This window comes from Bison bison, unplaced genomic scaffold, assembly GCF_000754665.1.
Source record: "Bison bison bison isolate TAMUID 2011002044 unplaced genomic scaffold, Bison_UMD1.0 scf7180017864276, whole genome shotgun sequence".
NCBI lineage: Eukaryota > Metazoa > Chordata > Mammalia > Artiodactyla > Bovidae > Bison > Bison bison.
This window is the reverse complement of record NW_011494848.1, coordinates 1,104,995-1,120,404: the sequence shown is the minus strand read 5'-3', so window position 1 is coordinate 1,120,404 and position 15,410 is coordinate 1,104,995. Positions and strand designations below refer to the sequence as shown.

At 51.5% G+C, this 15,410-nt stretch overlaps 1 protein-coding gene and 1 long non-coding RNA gene across 4 annotated transcripts in view; one reads left to right on the top strand and one right to left on the bottom strand.

The window, feature by feature from the left end:
• The window catches only part of CHRDL2 (chordin-like 2), a 34,090-nt gene that overhangs the window by 12,430 nt on the left and 6,250 nt on the right, over nt 1–15,410 (top strand). For both annotated transcript variants that reach the window (XM_010848866.1, XM_010848867.1), the window contains exons 3-8: nt 3,137–3,230; nt 5,148–5,290; nt 7,857–7,950; nt 9,651–9,706; nt 11,660–11,828; nt 12,751–12,945. In XM_010848866.1, coding sequence (XP_010847168.1) covers nt 3,137–3,230; nt 5,148–5,290; nt 7,857–7,950; nt 9,651–9,706; nt 11,660–11,828; nt 12,751–12,945 — 751 coding nt within the window. The remainder of the gene's footprint in view (nt 1–3,136; nt 3,231–5,147; nt 5,291–7,856; nt 7,951–9,650; nt 9,707–11,659; nt 11,829–12,750; nt 12,946–15,410) is intronic.
• The window catches only part of LOC104995124, a 13,302-nt gene continuing 11,197 nt past the window's right edge, over nt 13,306–15,410 (bottom strand). For both annotated transcript variants that reach the window (XR_826037.1, XR_826038.1), the window contains exon 5: nt 13,306–14,371. This is a non-coding gene — a long non-coding RNA (uncharacterized LOC104995124). The remainder of the gene's footprint in view (nt 14,372–15,410) is intronic.

The following is a 15,410-nucleotide window of genomic DNA, read 5'->3' as shown; positions in this document are numbered from 1 at the left end:
ATCAGACTCGCACCCTGGCATTAAAGGCAAAATCTTAACTATTGGACTGTCAGGGAAATCCTCTTCCTGTATCCTTTCTAATCTGTCCACTGCATGGCAGCTCAAAGGATCTTTTCTGAACATAAAATTAATCATGTCATTCAGAAGCTCTTAAAACCCTTCAATAGCTTGTCATTGCACCTAAAGTAAAATTCAAATTGCCTACTGTGGGATCTACACCATCTGAACCATCTGATTTCTGCCTTGTTCTCCAACCTCATCTCCTACCTGCGCCAATGCTGCAAACTCATTCCAACTTGCTCCTCCACTCGGAATGTTCTTCCCCCAGATCTTCCCAGGAATGGTTCCTTCTCATCTCGCAGTGCACGACATAAAGTTACCTCCTTATGAGGCTTTCTGTACAGCCGTTTCTAAAATAGTCTAACCTTGTTAACGCAATCACGTTACCCTGTTTTATTCCTGTTATAAATTTAACATCTGACATGATCTGGTTCCTACTTGTTTATTTTTTATAGTCTGTCTCCCTCTCCGCTAGGATGGAAGCTCCGTGAGAGCAGAACTCTTGTCTCTTGCTCACTGTCCGCAGTGCAGAAGGGACGTGGCACCCAGTTGCCATGAAGTAAATATCGAGTGAATGAATGAGGCCCTGTTCCCTCCACCTGAGGCATTTCTGGCATCACGAAAAGTGCTCAGACCTACACAGTGCTCACCTGCTGTGTGTCTTAGGCAACCTCTCAGAGGCTCTTTTCTCATTTTGAAATTGTGAAAAATAATAATACCTACGAGAAGGCAATGGCAACCCACTCCAGTACTCTTGCCTGGAAAATCCCATGGACGGAGGAGCCTGGTAGGCTGCGGTCCATGGGGTTGCTAAGAGTCTGATACAACTGAGAGACTTCACTTTCACTTTTCACTTTCATGCATTGGAGAAGGAAATGGCAACCCACTCCAGTGTTCTTGCCTGGAGAATCCCAGGGACGGGGGAGCCTGGTGGGCTGCCGTCTATGGGGCCGAGCAGAGTTGGACACGACTGAAGCGACTTAGCAGCAGCAGCAGCAGGGTTGTTGAGAGAATGCAGTGAGATAATACATTTCTATATAACATAATGCCCCTAGTTGCCATTCAATAAATGCCCCTAATTATTCAAGGCCCATTTATTTTAGAGAGCCTATGATAGAGATGCTAAAATGTTTGAATTTATGAGTTACACTGCAGTGGTTAGATTTTTATGATTTTGCAACTGTACTCCTTATACTCACAAAATTTGTCTTGTAAAACCTGTTTTGGGGGGCAAGCTTGATAAAATCATTACCCCTCACCGATACACCTTAAAGTTACATATTTGAAATCATCAGAACCACTTGAATGCTTCCTCCATTAAAGCTGTATCTTCAGTAGCTGGAATAGTACCTATACAAAATAGCTGCTTAATAAGCAGTTTTTATATAAATAAATAGCCTCATTTTCTTCGATTAAAACAGAATAATGACTTTAAAATAAATAAATAAATAAATGGCCCTAGTAGCCATTCAATAAATGGTAGCTATGATTTTCCTGAGAGGTGCCCTTTGACTGCAAGGCCTCATGCCTTGCCCCCACCGCCGCCCCCACCACCTTTTGCGCCCTAGCCTGTTTCTACCTTACTTCCTGCTGCATCTTACTCATAATCTCCATTCCTTGAAACCTTCAAGGCCGGAATCAAGAGACGGATTCTAACTCTTCAGGTACCAAAGTTCCTTGCATTCTATCCTAGTTTCTCATCTGAAGGGCTCCATTCATGCTCTGGAGGTTTATCCAGCACGCCTGGGTCCCAGGCCTCAAGAAGACCACTTTTAGAGCTCAGACAGATTCTGTGGACTCTAGGATGCCCTTTAGCACTGATTAATCCTTGTGATCACCTCTGGCCATCTTAGGAAGCAGTGGCCCCAGAAGGACTAGGGCCTGGTCCAGGGTTCTCCATGGAGCAGGAAGCTGCTTTGGTAGAAGTGTTTTAGGGCCTCTCAGGTGGGCCAAGGGTCTGGAATCTCACTCGGCAACTTCAAAGTTTAAACAAAGCTGACTCCAGTTGACCAAGAAAGAGACTATCTCTCCCTCCCCTGCTGGTTCTCATTCATTCACTCATTCAGACTTCAGCAGGCACTCGCTTGGAGCAAGGCCCCGTGCTCACAATTCAGAGATGAACAGAAGGAGGCTTGGTCGTTGTTCTGCTGAACAGAAGAGACAGATGTACTGTTACAACCCAGGGCAACACCTCTTAGAGCAGAAGGGGGAGGAAGGTTTGGGCACCTGAGACAGGCTGACAAACTGCCCGAGAAAACCTCCCGGGGTGGCCTCTCCCCCCAGTTCCTCCATGTCTGCCCACTGTCCTGTGCATGTTTCTCTGTCCCTTCTCTCTCCTTTGCTGTATTTGAAAAAGCCTAAGAACTTCAGGCCCTTCCTCTGGTTCCAGTCCCAAGGCCGTGTGTGGGATCACTCACACCTCCCAGAGACTTAGGGAGCAGATCACAGAGCCCTGAGTCTTCTCCACTTCCCTGTCACCTGCCTTCATGAGTCACAGTCCCCATTAGCCACGAGGCTCAGATCCAGAGGTAGAAGAACAAAGCCTTGGAGTTAAGACAGCACAGTCAAGATCAATGTTGAGGGACTAATCTGGCAGTCCAGTGGTTAAGACTTTGCCTTGCAATGTAGGGGGTGTGGGTTCACTCCCTGGGGAAGCTAAGATCCCACATACCTCAGGGTAAAAACCCAAAATATAAAACAGGAACAATGTTGTAACAAATTAAATAAAGACTTTTTAAATGATCCACATGAAAAAAAAATCTTTAAAAAAAGTCAGTGTCAAAATAACCCAAGTCTTTTACTTGGATTTCTCTCCTTAGTCCCTCACCACTAAGGGACACAAGATCTGTGCAGATCCAGGCACGTGGTGTGCTCCTCCGTGGTGGGAAGGGACACGGATGAGTGAGCCACACAAGTGAGCAGGCGGGAGGGAGACTGGACATGTGGAATTTATCACTTTTATCCCACTGCAGGCTGAAAAGGAGTGCAGCGCCCCATAGTTGGGAGGGGTTTGAGAAGAGGACAGTGGGAGGCAATGGCTCTTTGGAAGCACGACTGACCCCTGTGTCCCCTTCAGAATGCCCACGTGAGCTGTTATCGCCTCCACTGTCCGCCCGTCCACTGCCCCCAGCCCGTGACTGAGCCGCAGCAGTGCTGTCCCCGCTGTGTGGGTGAGTGGCCTTGCGTCTGCCCTCGTGCCAGCCTCCCACCTGCCCACTGGCCCTTGACCCACTCCTGACACAGCCACTTCTGGAATGAGAAGGGCAGACTCCAGCCACCAGAGCTGTTGAGACACCAAGGTGCTCACGAAACTCATTCTTCTTGGATCCCCAAGGAGGGCTGGGGTGGCCACAGACTTCTCAGCCTTCAGTAGCTGTGCTTGGCAGGAGGAGGGAGGGAATGTGGAAAAGAGCTGAAGGAAAACAGGCGTGCTTGACCTGTTGATGGCACAGGTGGGCTTCGTTCTCTCAGGGGCTGGCCAAAGCCTGAGAGAGTGGATGCACCCCGTGTGAGTGAAGGTGAGTGAACTGGGGCTGGGAGGCCCTGCAGGGTGACCCTGGGATTACCACCTGGGACTGGGAATGGCCACAGGAGTTGAATATGTTCTCTGAGACTCCTCCTGTGCTGCAGTTCAGAGGTTCTAATATGTGCCCCAATGCTAAATGTCCATGATTTTAAGAATCTACCAATAGCTGCTGAGACTGGGATTCCAGGAAGCAGAGGTAAGAGAGGAGAGAGGAGAGGTGATCTGAGAAGAAACCGACATAACCAAGTGGCAAATGAGGGGCAGTCAGCCGGGTGGCCAACTTGGAAGGCAGGAGAGGTCAAAAGGAGGACCCGTGTTTAGTAACATCGAGAAGGTGATGAGGGGAGGGAGTCCCAGGTTGTAGCCTCAGCTCCAGACTCTGGAAGCAGCTCTCTTGGGGGACTGGAGACCTGTGTGGAGTATGGGCGTAGAGGGGCTTCTTTTCCAAGTGGGATCCCAGTAGGGATCTGACTGTGACTCCACCTTGGGTCATGGTTTCCTGACTCTGGGTTCACTAGGGGAGTGGGGTCTCTAGGCTTCATCCTTCCCAGCGTGGGAGCATCACACCTCCTCCCGGCTGAGGCTGACCCCAGGAGTCCTGACCGCTCCCCGCTGTTCCTCAGCCCAGCCCCCTTCTTCCTGCCATGCTCCTCAGTCCCTTCCTCTTTCCCAGCCTTGACCCTTTGCCTGCCTGGTCTGCATATTCCTCAAGACTCATCTCAGCCATCGGCCCCTTCAGGAAGACTTCCCTGACCGCCCTTCCCGGCTGAGTTAGCGGCGCCTCTTTTATGCTGCCACATCTTCTGTGCTCCCATCTGCCCTAGCCCAGACCATACCAGAGTCACTGCTTGGGGCCTGTCTCTCTACCCAGCGAGACCATCAGTTTCCTGATGTGAGGGGCTGGGCCTTATTTGCACTCCATTCCCAGCATGTAGCATGGCGCCTGGTGCAGAGAAGGTGCTTAGGAAAGGTGCCTTGAAAAAAGGAGCAGGTTCCGCTTGAACTGGAGGGCTACCCCTCCACTCAGTAGGGTGAGGACAGGCTAACTGGCAGGTGATGGGGACGGTGTCTGGTGGCCAGGGAGTGGAAGGCACTCACTCCAAGATCAGGCACAGTCCAGATCACATGAGTGAACTCCACAAGGATGAAACTCCATACGGAACCTTGTCTTGTTCACTTCTGTATTCCCAGAACCTAGAACAGTGCCTGGCAGTAGCAAGTGCTCCATGGATGCTTACTGAATGTTGAGTGAACTAGCACAGGTCTAAACCGAGTGGCACTCAGTGGAGCTGAGGCTTCTGACCTTGCCTTATTGCTGCAATCAGAGCCACCGCTGACACTCAGGGGCTTAAAGGCCATGGGAGGGAGTGACATGGTCAGAGAGGAATGTCAGGGTTCCTCTTGGTTCATCAATATGAGGTCTGGCTGGGAGGGCTGAGGCCAGAACTTGGTTTAAATGACAACAAGGGATAAGATACAAACATTTCAGAGAAGTGGCCCAGTTAGTTCTGATAAAGCTCTAGACCATTTTCTTCTTCCTCCTTCCCCTCCCCACCTACAGAACCTCATACCCCTTCTGGGCTCCGGGCCCCACCAAGGTCCTGCCAGCATAATGGGACCACGTACCAACACGGAGAGATCTTCAGTGCTCACGAGCTGCTCCCCTCCCATCTGCCCAACCAGTGTGTCCTCTGCAGCTGTACCGTAAGAACTTCGACACCCCTCTCATGTAGGCCAGTGGTCTGGGCCCCGGGGGATTGTCCCTCCTGGTCAAAGGGCATGAGAATGAATGGGCTCCAGGGAAGGGAACATCTGTGGGTGGGAACCTCCTGCTCAGGGCTTCCACGTCCTTCTGAGCTGCCTGGTCACCTCGCACTGACCCTGGCCATTTCTGTGTCCTCTGTAGACTGCACTCCTTGAGGGCAGGAGATATACTCAACTCATTTCTGTATCCTGCAGGGCCCCCAGCTCAGGGCCTGGCACATAGCATGAATGAACGAATGATCAGTGATCAATCCTGGGGTGCAGAGACAGGGCCAGACTGTTTGTAGTAAATGTAATTTAATCTGAAGCTAATTAAACTCCCCCTGCTTTGGTCAGAGCTGGGCCTAGGGTCAGGTCAGGCAGAGCTGAACCAGCAGTGTTATCAGGAGACAGAGACTGAAGTCAAGCAGGACCTGAGCTGGAAAGTCTTCCCCTCTCCCTCGGGGGTTCCAGGCGTGGCCCTGCTGCACATTTGTAGGTGGCCTTCAGTATGTCATCCTCACCCTTAGGCTTAGTGCATCTGTGCACTGGGGTGGGAGAAAGCCCTGCTGTCTCAATTTCCCTACCACCTCCCCAGCAAACTTCTCTGAGCCTCAGTTCTTCTGAGTGTGTAAGGGGGTCTAGGTTTCCCTGATGGTGCTAGAGGTAAAGAAACTGCCTGCCAATGCAGAAGACATAAGAGACATGAGGCCGGGAAGGTAGTCTGGAGGAGCGCATGGCAACCAACTCCAGCATTCTTGCCTGGAGAATCCCACGGACAGAGGAGCCTGCTGGCTACAGTCTGTAGAGTTGCACAGAGTTGGACATGACTAAGCACACATGCATGCACACCCAGGAGTCTAACAAGGTGATCTCCGAGGTCCTCTCATTAAATAATCATCAATTCAGCAGTGACGAGAGGGTAAGAGGTCCATTCTAGGTGTCAGGCACCCAAGTTTCAGCTCTGGCTCTGCCACCGTCCCATGCGTGACCGTTAGAGACAGTCATCTCTCTCGGATCTGTCTCCCAACTTTTCAGTGAGAGGATCCCATCACTCTGAGTCTAAATTCCAAGGTATCTGTGCTGCAGAGCAAACAACTTATAATAAAAGGGACCACTTAAAAATCAACCTAGACAGTGGTTATTTTTGCAAGGCCTGGGCCTCTTGAAGTAAACTAGGGCACTGTACCTACTAGGAAATGCCTTATGTTTATACACAGTGTCCCAATGGCCCTATGAGAAGGCTATCACTAATCATATTTTATAGATAAGAAAACTGAGGCTCAGAGCAATTAAACGATTGGCCTAGGGTCACATGACTTCCCAGTTGGCACAGCAGTAAAGAATCTGCCTGCTAATGCAGGAGACACAAGAGACGTGGGTTTGATCCCTCAGTTGGGAAGATTACCCGGAGTAGGAAATGGCAACCCACTCCAGTATTCTTGCCTGGAGAATCCCATGGACAGAGGAGCCTGGTGGTCTATAGTCCATGGTGTCACGAAAAATCAGACATCACACACACACACACACAGCTAGTTAAGTGGCATACTCAGAATTCAGACGCAGGGCCACATGGTTCCAAACCCACACTCTTTCACCTGTACTGTGCTGCACGTGGATGAAGAGGGGGCTGTGGGAAGAGAGAACTCATGGTGGGGGAACGTGGTACATGCATTCTTGTGATCCCTTGTCCCCTCCCCCTGGATACTTGGGTCTCCCCTTCTTTCTTCTCATCCCTGTTTATATGGGACTTGTTTGAAGGATCGGAATCCTCACTTCTGAGACTCACTGGAAAAGGAATAGGGGAAGGATTCGAAGTAATCTCACTCCTTCCCAGGGACATATTGTGCCTTTCAGTTTAAAAAGGGTTTTCATAACCGTTCCCTCATTTGATTTCACAACCCAGATGGAAGTGCCCCCATTTCACAGATGAAGAAGCTGAGGCCCAGAGAAGTGACTCACCAAAGGTCATCTGGCCTCCTGACTCCCAGAAGGCCCTTTCTGCTGCAGTCTTGCCTTTCCAGGCTGGGTCCTGAAGTTGGGGACCTAGAGTTTGCATAAGAGCAAGATGAGCTCAAGGAGACATGCACTCGTCCTGCTCATCTATGCTGGGCTCCCTGTCCTAGGCCAGGGGAGAAGGACATTGACAGCAGGAGGAAGAGCCTGAAACATTCTGCCTGGCTGCGTCTCTGACTTCAGGGGGTTCAGGCCCCTCCATAGTCCCTTCCCATCTGTAGGTTGGGAAAATCTCACCTCACTAGGTTGCTGTGAGAGCCTAGGAAGGGCCTGGGTATGAAAAGGCTCAGAAGCTGAAGGATAACTGTTACCTTGGGGCCTGGAGTGAGTGGGAAAGGTGCAGGGCCCTCCTCTGAGCTGCCTGGGCCTTGCCCCGGCCACTGTGCTGCTCCCCTCTGCCCACCTCAGAGGAGACCTCAAGCCATGAACCACCAGAGCGGGGGCTATCCCAGCCCCAAGGCTGGTCCTCAGCAGAGGTCATCTCCCAGCTCCTGTGTGCTCTGTCTGTCAGGAGGGCCAGATCTACTGCGGCCTCATGACCTGCCCAGAACCAGGCTGCCCCGCACCCCTCCCGCTGCCCGCCTCCTGCTGCCAGGCCTGCAAAGGTGAGTCTGTCCCTACATCTGGCAGTGTGCACCCACCCAGCACAGGGACCTAGCCATGGACTGTTCAGGGGACCCTCAGGGGTCACCCAGCCCCTTCCTTCCTCAGGGTGGTGGCTTAGCTGCACCCCTCAGACAGCTGAGCCTGTGCCAGACGCTGATGTGCAGTATTTGTGTTATAATCCCAGGGAGCAGGAAGGAAGGGACAGAAAGTGAAGCAGGGATGGAGGGAACAACAGCAGAGGAATGTGTTGGGGAGCTGGCCTTGACTTGACATCAAGCGTGACCTATTGCTCCAAGTAGCCTTCTGCTCCTCAGAAAGGTCTGGAGGTGACAGAGGGAGAGGAGGAATTGGTCCACCAGCCACCAACTCCCACTGGTCAAAGATTCACCCCAAGGCAGGGTCATTCCCTCCCACTCCCCACTGTGTTGGGCTATCCTGGGAATGGGAGAGGGAGTGGTGGTGGAGGGGGAGATAAGACATGGGGGCGGAGACATGGAGGAGGCGTGGCCTGAGGGCACCTGCTGCCAGATTGAGTCTGAAGGAAGCTGGCTGCAGTCCATGTGAAGAGGGTGCTGCTGCAGTGCTTGCAGTGAGGGGATAAAATGCCTGCTGTCAGATGAGGCCAAGAGGATCCGAAGAGGCACAGGAGAGGGGTGTGTAGAGCAGAGACCATGTCTCTTCCTGTCTTCCTCATCGCAGAGCTGGGCACAGGCCTGGGTTCACTGGGGCTCCAAGCCCCTGTGTCAAGCAGAATCCAGGTAGCATCTCTGTATGGAACAGAGACAGGCAACACAGTGGCGAGTGCAGGGCAAGCAGCTTGGGCAAAATGAAATGCATGGATGGCCAGATTGTTCCCTGTGGGCTAAGGTAGTCCAGGAAAGCTTCCTGGAGGAGGCAGACCTCGAGGAGGGCAGTACTCCACCATGGAATGCTTGCCCAGATGTTGGCATTGTGGAAGAGCACTAGACCAGAAACCAGTTTAGTTCTGGTTCTTCCAGTGAATTCCTGCAGATTCCTTCCCTTCTGTGGGCCTCAGCTGTGCTGTGCATGCACTGAGTGAGTGCGCTTGGTGATTTCTAGCAAGCAGTCTGATTCCCGTGTTCTGGGTCTTTGAATCCAGACTGCTCAGTGGCAGCCAGACTGTATGTGAGGCAGCGGTAGGGGGGCCCTAGGAAGTTGTAGGACTTCACAGGGTTTTGAGTGCTGGGGCCCAGACAGGTAGGGGTGGAGGAGTCCTAGGCTGTTCCAGTGGGAGGGACAGAGAGACTAAGGACAGCAAGGGAGCGTATAGTGTAAGCCAAGCCTGGTGACTTCAGGTATGGCTGGGCTGAGAGGCTGCTGGGGGACCGCAGCTAAGCAGGCTGTGGGGGTGGGATTCGCAGCCCCTACACCATCTGAGACGAGCACTGAATGACACGCTCTGGCCTAGCCAAGGGGTTCAGTCTTAAGTGACCAAGAGGCCAATGTGGAGATACAGTCTGCAGTTCAGTTGTAGGGATTTCATCAACCCAAAGGTGAGGAGACGTGTAATGAGAAGTAGGAATAAATACCCATGGGGCCAAGGGAACTACTGGTATGGGGCTGCAGGAGTAGTGCCAGGCTTTGGAGGGGTAGAGCCTAGAGGTGGGGAGGCCCACAGGGCTCCAGCCAGGAAGGCTGAGGAGGTGGAGGCTCACTGGACTTCCCTTTGGGTTTCTAGATGGGTCCAGTGAGAAGTCGGCTGAAGAGGACACCACACAGTCACACCAAGGGGTGGTGAGCGCACAGCTTTATGGAGCAGGTGGGGAGGGGGGCGAGGGGGCTGGTCTCCTGGGCCTGAATCTCCTTGACTGTGGAGCAGGCAATCCCAGCTATTGCCTTCATGTCTCATTTGTCCCCTAGGTCGGTTCCATTAGCCACCACCAGGTTCCAGGCTCCTCTTTAGACTTCCATTCCAGCTCCCACAGTGGCTGGTGAGGAAGGAGGGGTCTGGGGGAAAAAAAAACTCCACACAGGGCAGAAGCAGGCCTCAAGCATCCTGATTTCCCTCCTGGAAAATTCTGACACTGTCCTGTCCGGAGCCTGTGTCTGTCCTTATTCAGGCCACCTCTGGGCAGCATGTCTTCAGAGGGAGTGGCCTCTGACTTAGGCCAGCCTTCCATCCCGCTCCTAAGGTTCCAGTTCTCTGTCTGGGGCTACCTCACGTTTCTGGCTCCGTCTTGACCCCTCTCCATCTTGGTCTAGCGTTCAGATGAGCTAAACTGCCTGACTCTGGTCAGAAAAAAAAGAGCTGGGAGAATGGGCTCACACCCTGACTCACCTTCCTGTCCATGCCTACCCTGTGAACAGCTCCACCTGCGCTTTCCGCCTGGATCACCTGGACCCTGGGGCAGTCGAAGTGGGACTTCCCTCCCCAGAGATTCCCCAGAGGCCTGAACTAACGAGCCTCCCTTCTCCTCTGCCAACTCACCCCCTTTCCAGGCTAGGTCTTCCCTAGAGGGTCCTTCACCATGTCACCCACCTCCCTCCCCGCCCCTACCATGCGTGCGCGTGTGCTGTCGCTTCAGCTGTGTCCAAGTCTTTGCGACCCCGTGGACTGTAGCCTGCCACGCTCCTCTGTCCTTGGGATTCTCCAGGCAAGAATACTGGAGTTGCTGTGCCCTCCTCCAGGGATCCTCCTGACCCAGGGATTGAACCTGCACGTTTTATGTCTCCTGCATTGGCAGGCAGGTTCTTTACCACTAGTGCCACCTGGGAAGCCCCTGTCCTTGTCATAGGAGGCAGCTAAGTGAAACCCACCAGACTTAGTTCCAGTAAGTAGTTCCAGCTATTCACTGAACTCAGCTGGATGATGTGGGTAAGTCATATAGGGGTGTTGGGCTCTTCAATTCCTTCTTGCCTCTATTTTACTTGACAAATATTTCCTGGGTACCTCCTGTGTTCCTGGGCCTGTGCTTGGGGCTGGAACATAGTTTTCACTCTGGGAATTCCTGTGGGATTAGTACAGACATTGAAGGACTGTCTCAGAGACTGTACAGTCAGGAAGGGGCTGCAGAAGAAGGAATGTGACTCAGTGTCAGTAAGGGGGTGATAAATTCCACCCCTGCCCCCAGCCCATTTGCTTTTTTCTCAATCCCCAATTTTTGGATCAGGAAGCTCCTGCTGTGTTTCATGGCCGTCACACATACCCTTTGCTTTCATCGCCAACCCTCTCAAGACCTGATCTGGAGGTGTAGGGTCTTGGGGTGTTGGATTCAGAAAAGGGGCTCCTAAGATCCATCATCTCTCAGTCCTCTCATCTGGGGGATTCTGCAGTCAGGTGGGATCTTTGGAGGTCCATCCCCTGTCCCGTCACCTAAATCTTCTCAGACAAAGAATTTCCTGACGCTCATCCTCACTCCATTTCTTAAATATTAAGTTCTTGGGGTCCCTGATCACTTGCACCTTCCAGATCAAGACCTCAGCCCCCTCTGCTCACTCTTCAGCCCCAAGGTTCTGGCGCTGCCAGCTGAAGAAGGGCTCGGTGGAGGCTGGACTTCCAAACCACTGACCTCTGAGAGTCTTCAAAGATGCATTGCCTGGGAGTGTCTTTGACCCTATCAGACCTTCCTTCTGCCCAGAGCCTATGCCGTCACAAGAGCCACCTCAGGCCTCTCACTGCAGCCTGTTTTTCTGCTTCTGCACTGGCAGAGGCCCATCAGTGATCTTCATCTTTCCTGCCCTTTGCAGAAACATTCCCAGGATCTGTGTTCAGGAGACAGCGGGAGAAAGAGAGACCTGAGCACCCCGTCCCCCACTGGGCCCAGCGCCTCTCTGGGCTTCATCCCTCGCCACTTCCGACCAAAGGAGGCAGGCAGCACCACAGTCAAGATTGTTCTGAAGGAAAAACATAAGAAAGGTGGGAACCGGAGCCTCTGCAGACCCTGAGGTGGGAAACGGGGCCCCTGTCTGCTCCTACTTCCCATCCCTGCACCTCCACCCCATGGTTCCCCAGTCTCAACTTGGCCATGGGCTGGTAGACTCATAGAACATTAGATCTAAACTTCCATCTGACAGATGAGGACACTGAGGTTCAGAGTATTGAGTTAAAGACAGAACCTGTTCTGAAACTAGGACTACAAGCCATATAACAATCTTCCTTTGAGTATGATTTTGCTGGGAATTGAGACGCAGAGAAGAGAGAGATGAAAATGGTCCCTTTCCTCAAGGGACTCATAGACTAGTAGGGGAGACAAGCATGTAAATCAATTATTACAAGATAAGGAGGTATTGAGGGAAAGGTTTTGATGAAGGAAGGGGGAAGCAGAGCTGGGCTGCAGGAGGATGGTTGGGATGGATAACGGAAGCAGGTCAAGGAGACAACTGTGGCAGCAGATGGGGAGAGAGACCTCACTGCATGTCACCCTGATTGGTGGAGTGGGAGGAGCCACAGTGGCATCCGTCCAGCCCCTCTCTGACAGATGGGACACTGAGGCTGTGAAAACACACGGGACCTGCCCACGCTCGCATGGCCAGGTATTGATAGCACAGGTCTCCTACCATCAGGCCAGCCCTCTCCACACTTCATCATGGGTGCCCATGACAGGCAGGGAGGACTCTTCATCTTCAACAAGAACTTACCGGTCCCACCTCTGCCCTGAGTGCTGAGATGGGGAATGTCAGGGACAGGGGACTGGTTTATTCTGTGGCCTCTACAAGCAGTGTGGCTGGGCCAGACTGGTGAAGCAGGGGCACCCCAGGGACCTACCCTCACCCACTATTGGACTCTGTCCCAAGCCCAAGGTTCTGACTCTCCTCCCTTCCTGCCTTCCTTGGCCCAGCCTGTGTGCATGGTGGGAAGACATACTCCCACGGGGAGGTGTGGCACCCGGCCTTCCGCTCCTTCGGACCCCTGCCCTGCATCCTGTGCACCTGTCAGGATGGCCGCCAGGACTGCCAGCGGGTGATCTGCCCCACTGCGTACCCCTGCCATCACCCTGAGAAAGTAGCCGGGAAGTGCTGCAAGATTTGTCCAGGTACAAAGAGAGCCTGGGGGCAGGGAGGGCACTGGCTAGAGCAAGGCCTAGGTCTCTCTCCCCAGGGCACAGACACGTAGAACGTCTCCTGTGGGCATGGATAGATGGGGCATGGACTCAGAGTCAGGGGGTTCAGGGGCTTTTAGATGCACAGAATGCTGGAAACATGGCAGTGAGAAATGCCCAACTCATAATACGAGACTTACAGAACCATCTAGTGCTACAGATCCAAAGGCTCTCAGGCACACACAGAATCAAGTAATGTCCTGGATTCAGTGAAGTCATAAAATCTTAGGCTATTTTTTAGGACTTTTTTTTTTTTAATTAATTTATTCTTTTAGTGAAGGATAATTGCTTTACAGAATTTTGTTGTTTTCTGTCAAACCTCAACATGAATCAGCCATAGGTATACATATATCCCCTCCCTTTGGAACCTCCTTTTAAGAGGAATGAGTACTTATCATGTGCCACATAGGTATTTTGCATGAGTTCATGCAATCCTCACGACAATGGACAGGGTGGTCATCTTCATCTCCATTTTACAGAATGAGAAGATAAATACCTTGTCCCAGGTCCCAAAACTGTAAGTGACAGAGTTGGGATATGAACCCTGTCTGTCTTATTCCAAAGACAATGCTCTCCTTTTTTTTTTTTCGGCCATGCCATGAGGCTTGCTGTATCTTAGTTTCCCAACCAGGGATTGAACTCAGGCCACAGCAGTGAAAGAGCCAAGTGATAACCACTTGGACTGCCAGGGAATCCCCACAAAGACAATACTCTTGATCACTGTTGTCTTCTTTCCGTCCTCATCAACATATGGGAAAACTGAGACCCAGAGAAGGGAAGGGACTTTCCTAAGTCACACAACAAAGGAGCAATGAAGCTGGAAAGAAGTCCTTCCAAAACCTCTCCCGTATCACACTCACCATCGTCATTACTGCCACCATCACCTCAACCTCTCCCAAGCCTTCCCTTCTGTGTGTGTTCATTGTGAGCCTGTGTTTGGTGGTATGAGTCACTCAAAAGGCTTGATTCCTTCCCTTGACCTTATGGGTCTATTTTAGAGAGAAAACACAGCCGAGCAGTTTTAAGGCCACACAGGGCAGTGTGGGATTAAGGGCATGAGTGGAAGGCATAAGCAGGAAGGTTTTAAAAGCTAAGGGTGGGAGGAAAGGGCAGAGGGTGGGGGTAACAAAGCTTCTAGAAGTCAGGCTTCCAGAGTTGCCGGCTGAGTTCTTTCAACAGTGACCGTAGGATTAATGGCTGTGCAGGAAAAAACGTCAGAGCATCTCATTGAGAAGAGCAGCCTGTGACTGTCAGCAGGAGTTGTTGTAAGGGGCGGGCCCGTTCCCTCAAGCCTGGAAGGAAGGCAGGTGGGGTTGAAGGCGCTGTCCTGGTCACATCTCTGACAGGGCTGGCTACAAAGCTGAAAGGAGAAGAACGGGGAAGAAACAGAGGAAGGAAACGCTGAGAACCGACTGTGCACCCAGTATTGTACTATGATTTCAGAGCTTACTTAATTCTTCCATCTCAGTCATTTCACAAATGAGATATCCGAGTGGCTATGATTATCCTAAGTCTCCACCTGCCCCAGAATTTGCTGTCAGGAGATGTGAGTTTGCATGGGTTTGCTCCCTGACATACTTATCTCCCTAACTTACTCTTCTAGCCAAGGACAGCTTACTTTACCTTTCTGAGCCTTAGACATAGAATTGATGAAAGTGCTTTATGAATTGCAAATCAAAACCAAGACATAAGGGATAACAATCACTTATAGATTGATAAACAGTAGGGGCAAGGTGAGAGAGAAGCATGATGGCATGATGGATGAGGGTTCAACTTGAATTCTCTTTATTTATTTGGCCATGCATGCAGCTTGCAAAATCTTAGTTCTCCAACCAGGGATCAAACCCAGGCCCACAGCAGTGGAAGTGTGGAGTCTTAACCACTGGACAGCCAGGGAATTCCTTCTTTTTTTCTTTATTTATTTTAAAATACATTTCTCTTTCTCTTTTTTTTGCTGCACTGCACAGTTTGTAGGATCTTAGTTCCCCAACCAAGAGTTGAACCCAGGCCCTCAACAGTGAAAACACAGAGTCCTAACCACTGAACCGCCCAGGAATTCTCTTGAACTCTCTATGAGAATGGCTGTGGCTTGTTGCTGGGCTCCTTCACAAACACACGTAGTCTTGGGCTTACCCTCAGATCCTACTCCATTTCCCCTAAAAGATATTGAGACAGCTTATAGCTTTTAGCTGGACACCTCAAAGGTCTTCATAATTAGTAAGAGTCTAGAAAGTGGGGAGATGTGTAGGGATTTAGTCCTTCATTCCCTGAAAGACAATCAGGGAGTATTGATACATGGGAAGTTCTGGGAATGTCCTTGAAATTCCAACATGTCAAGGCTTTATGACTGGATCCAGTTTGCAGGATTCAGAAACAAACATTACCCCCACCCCCACCCC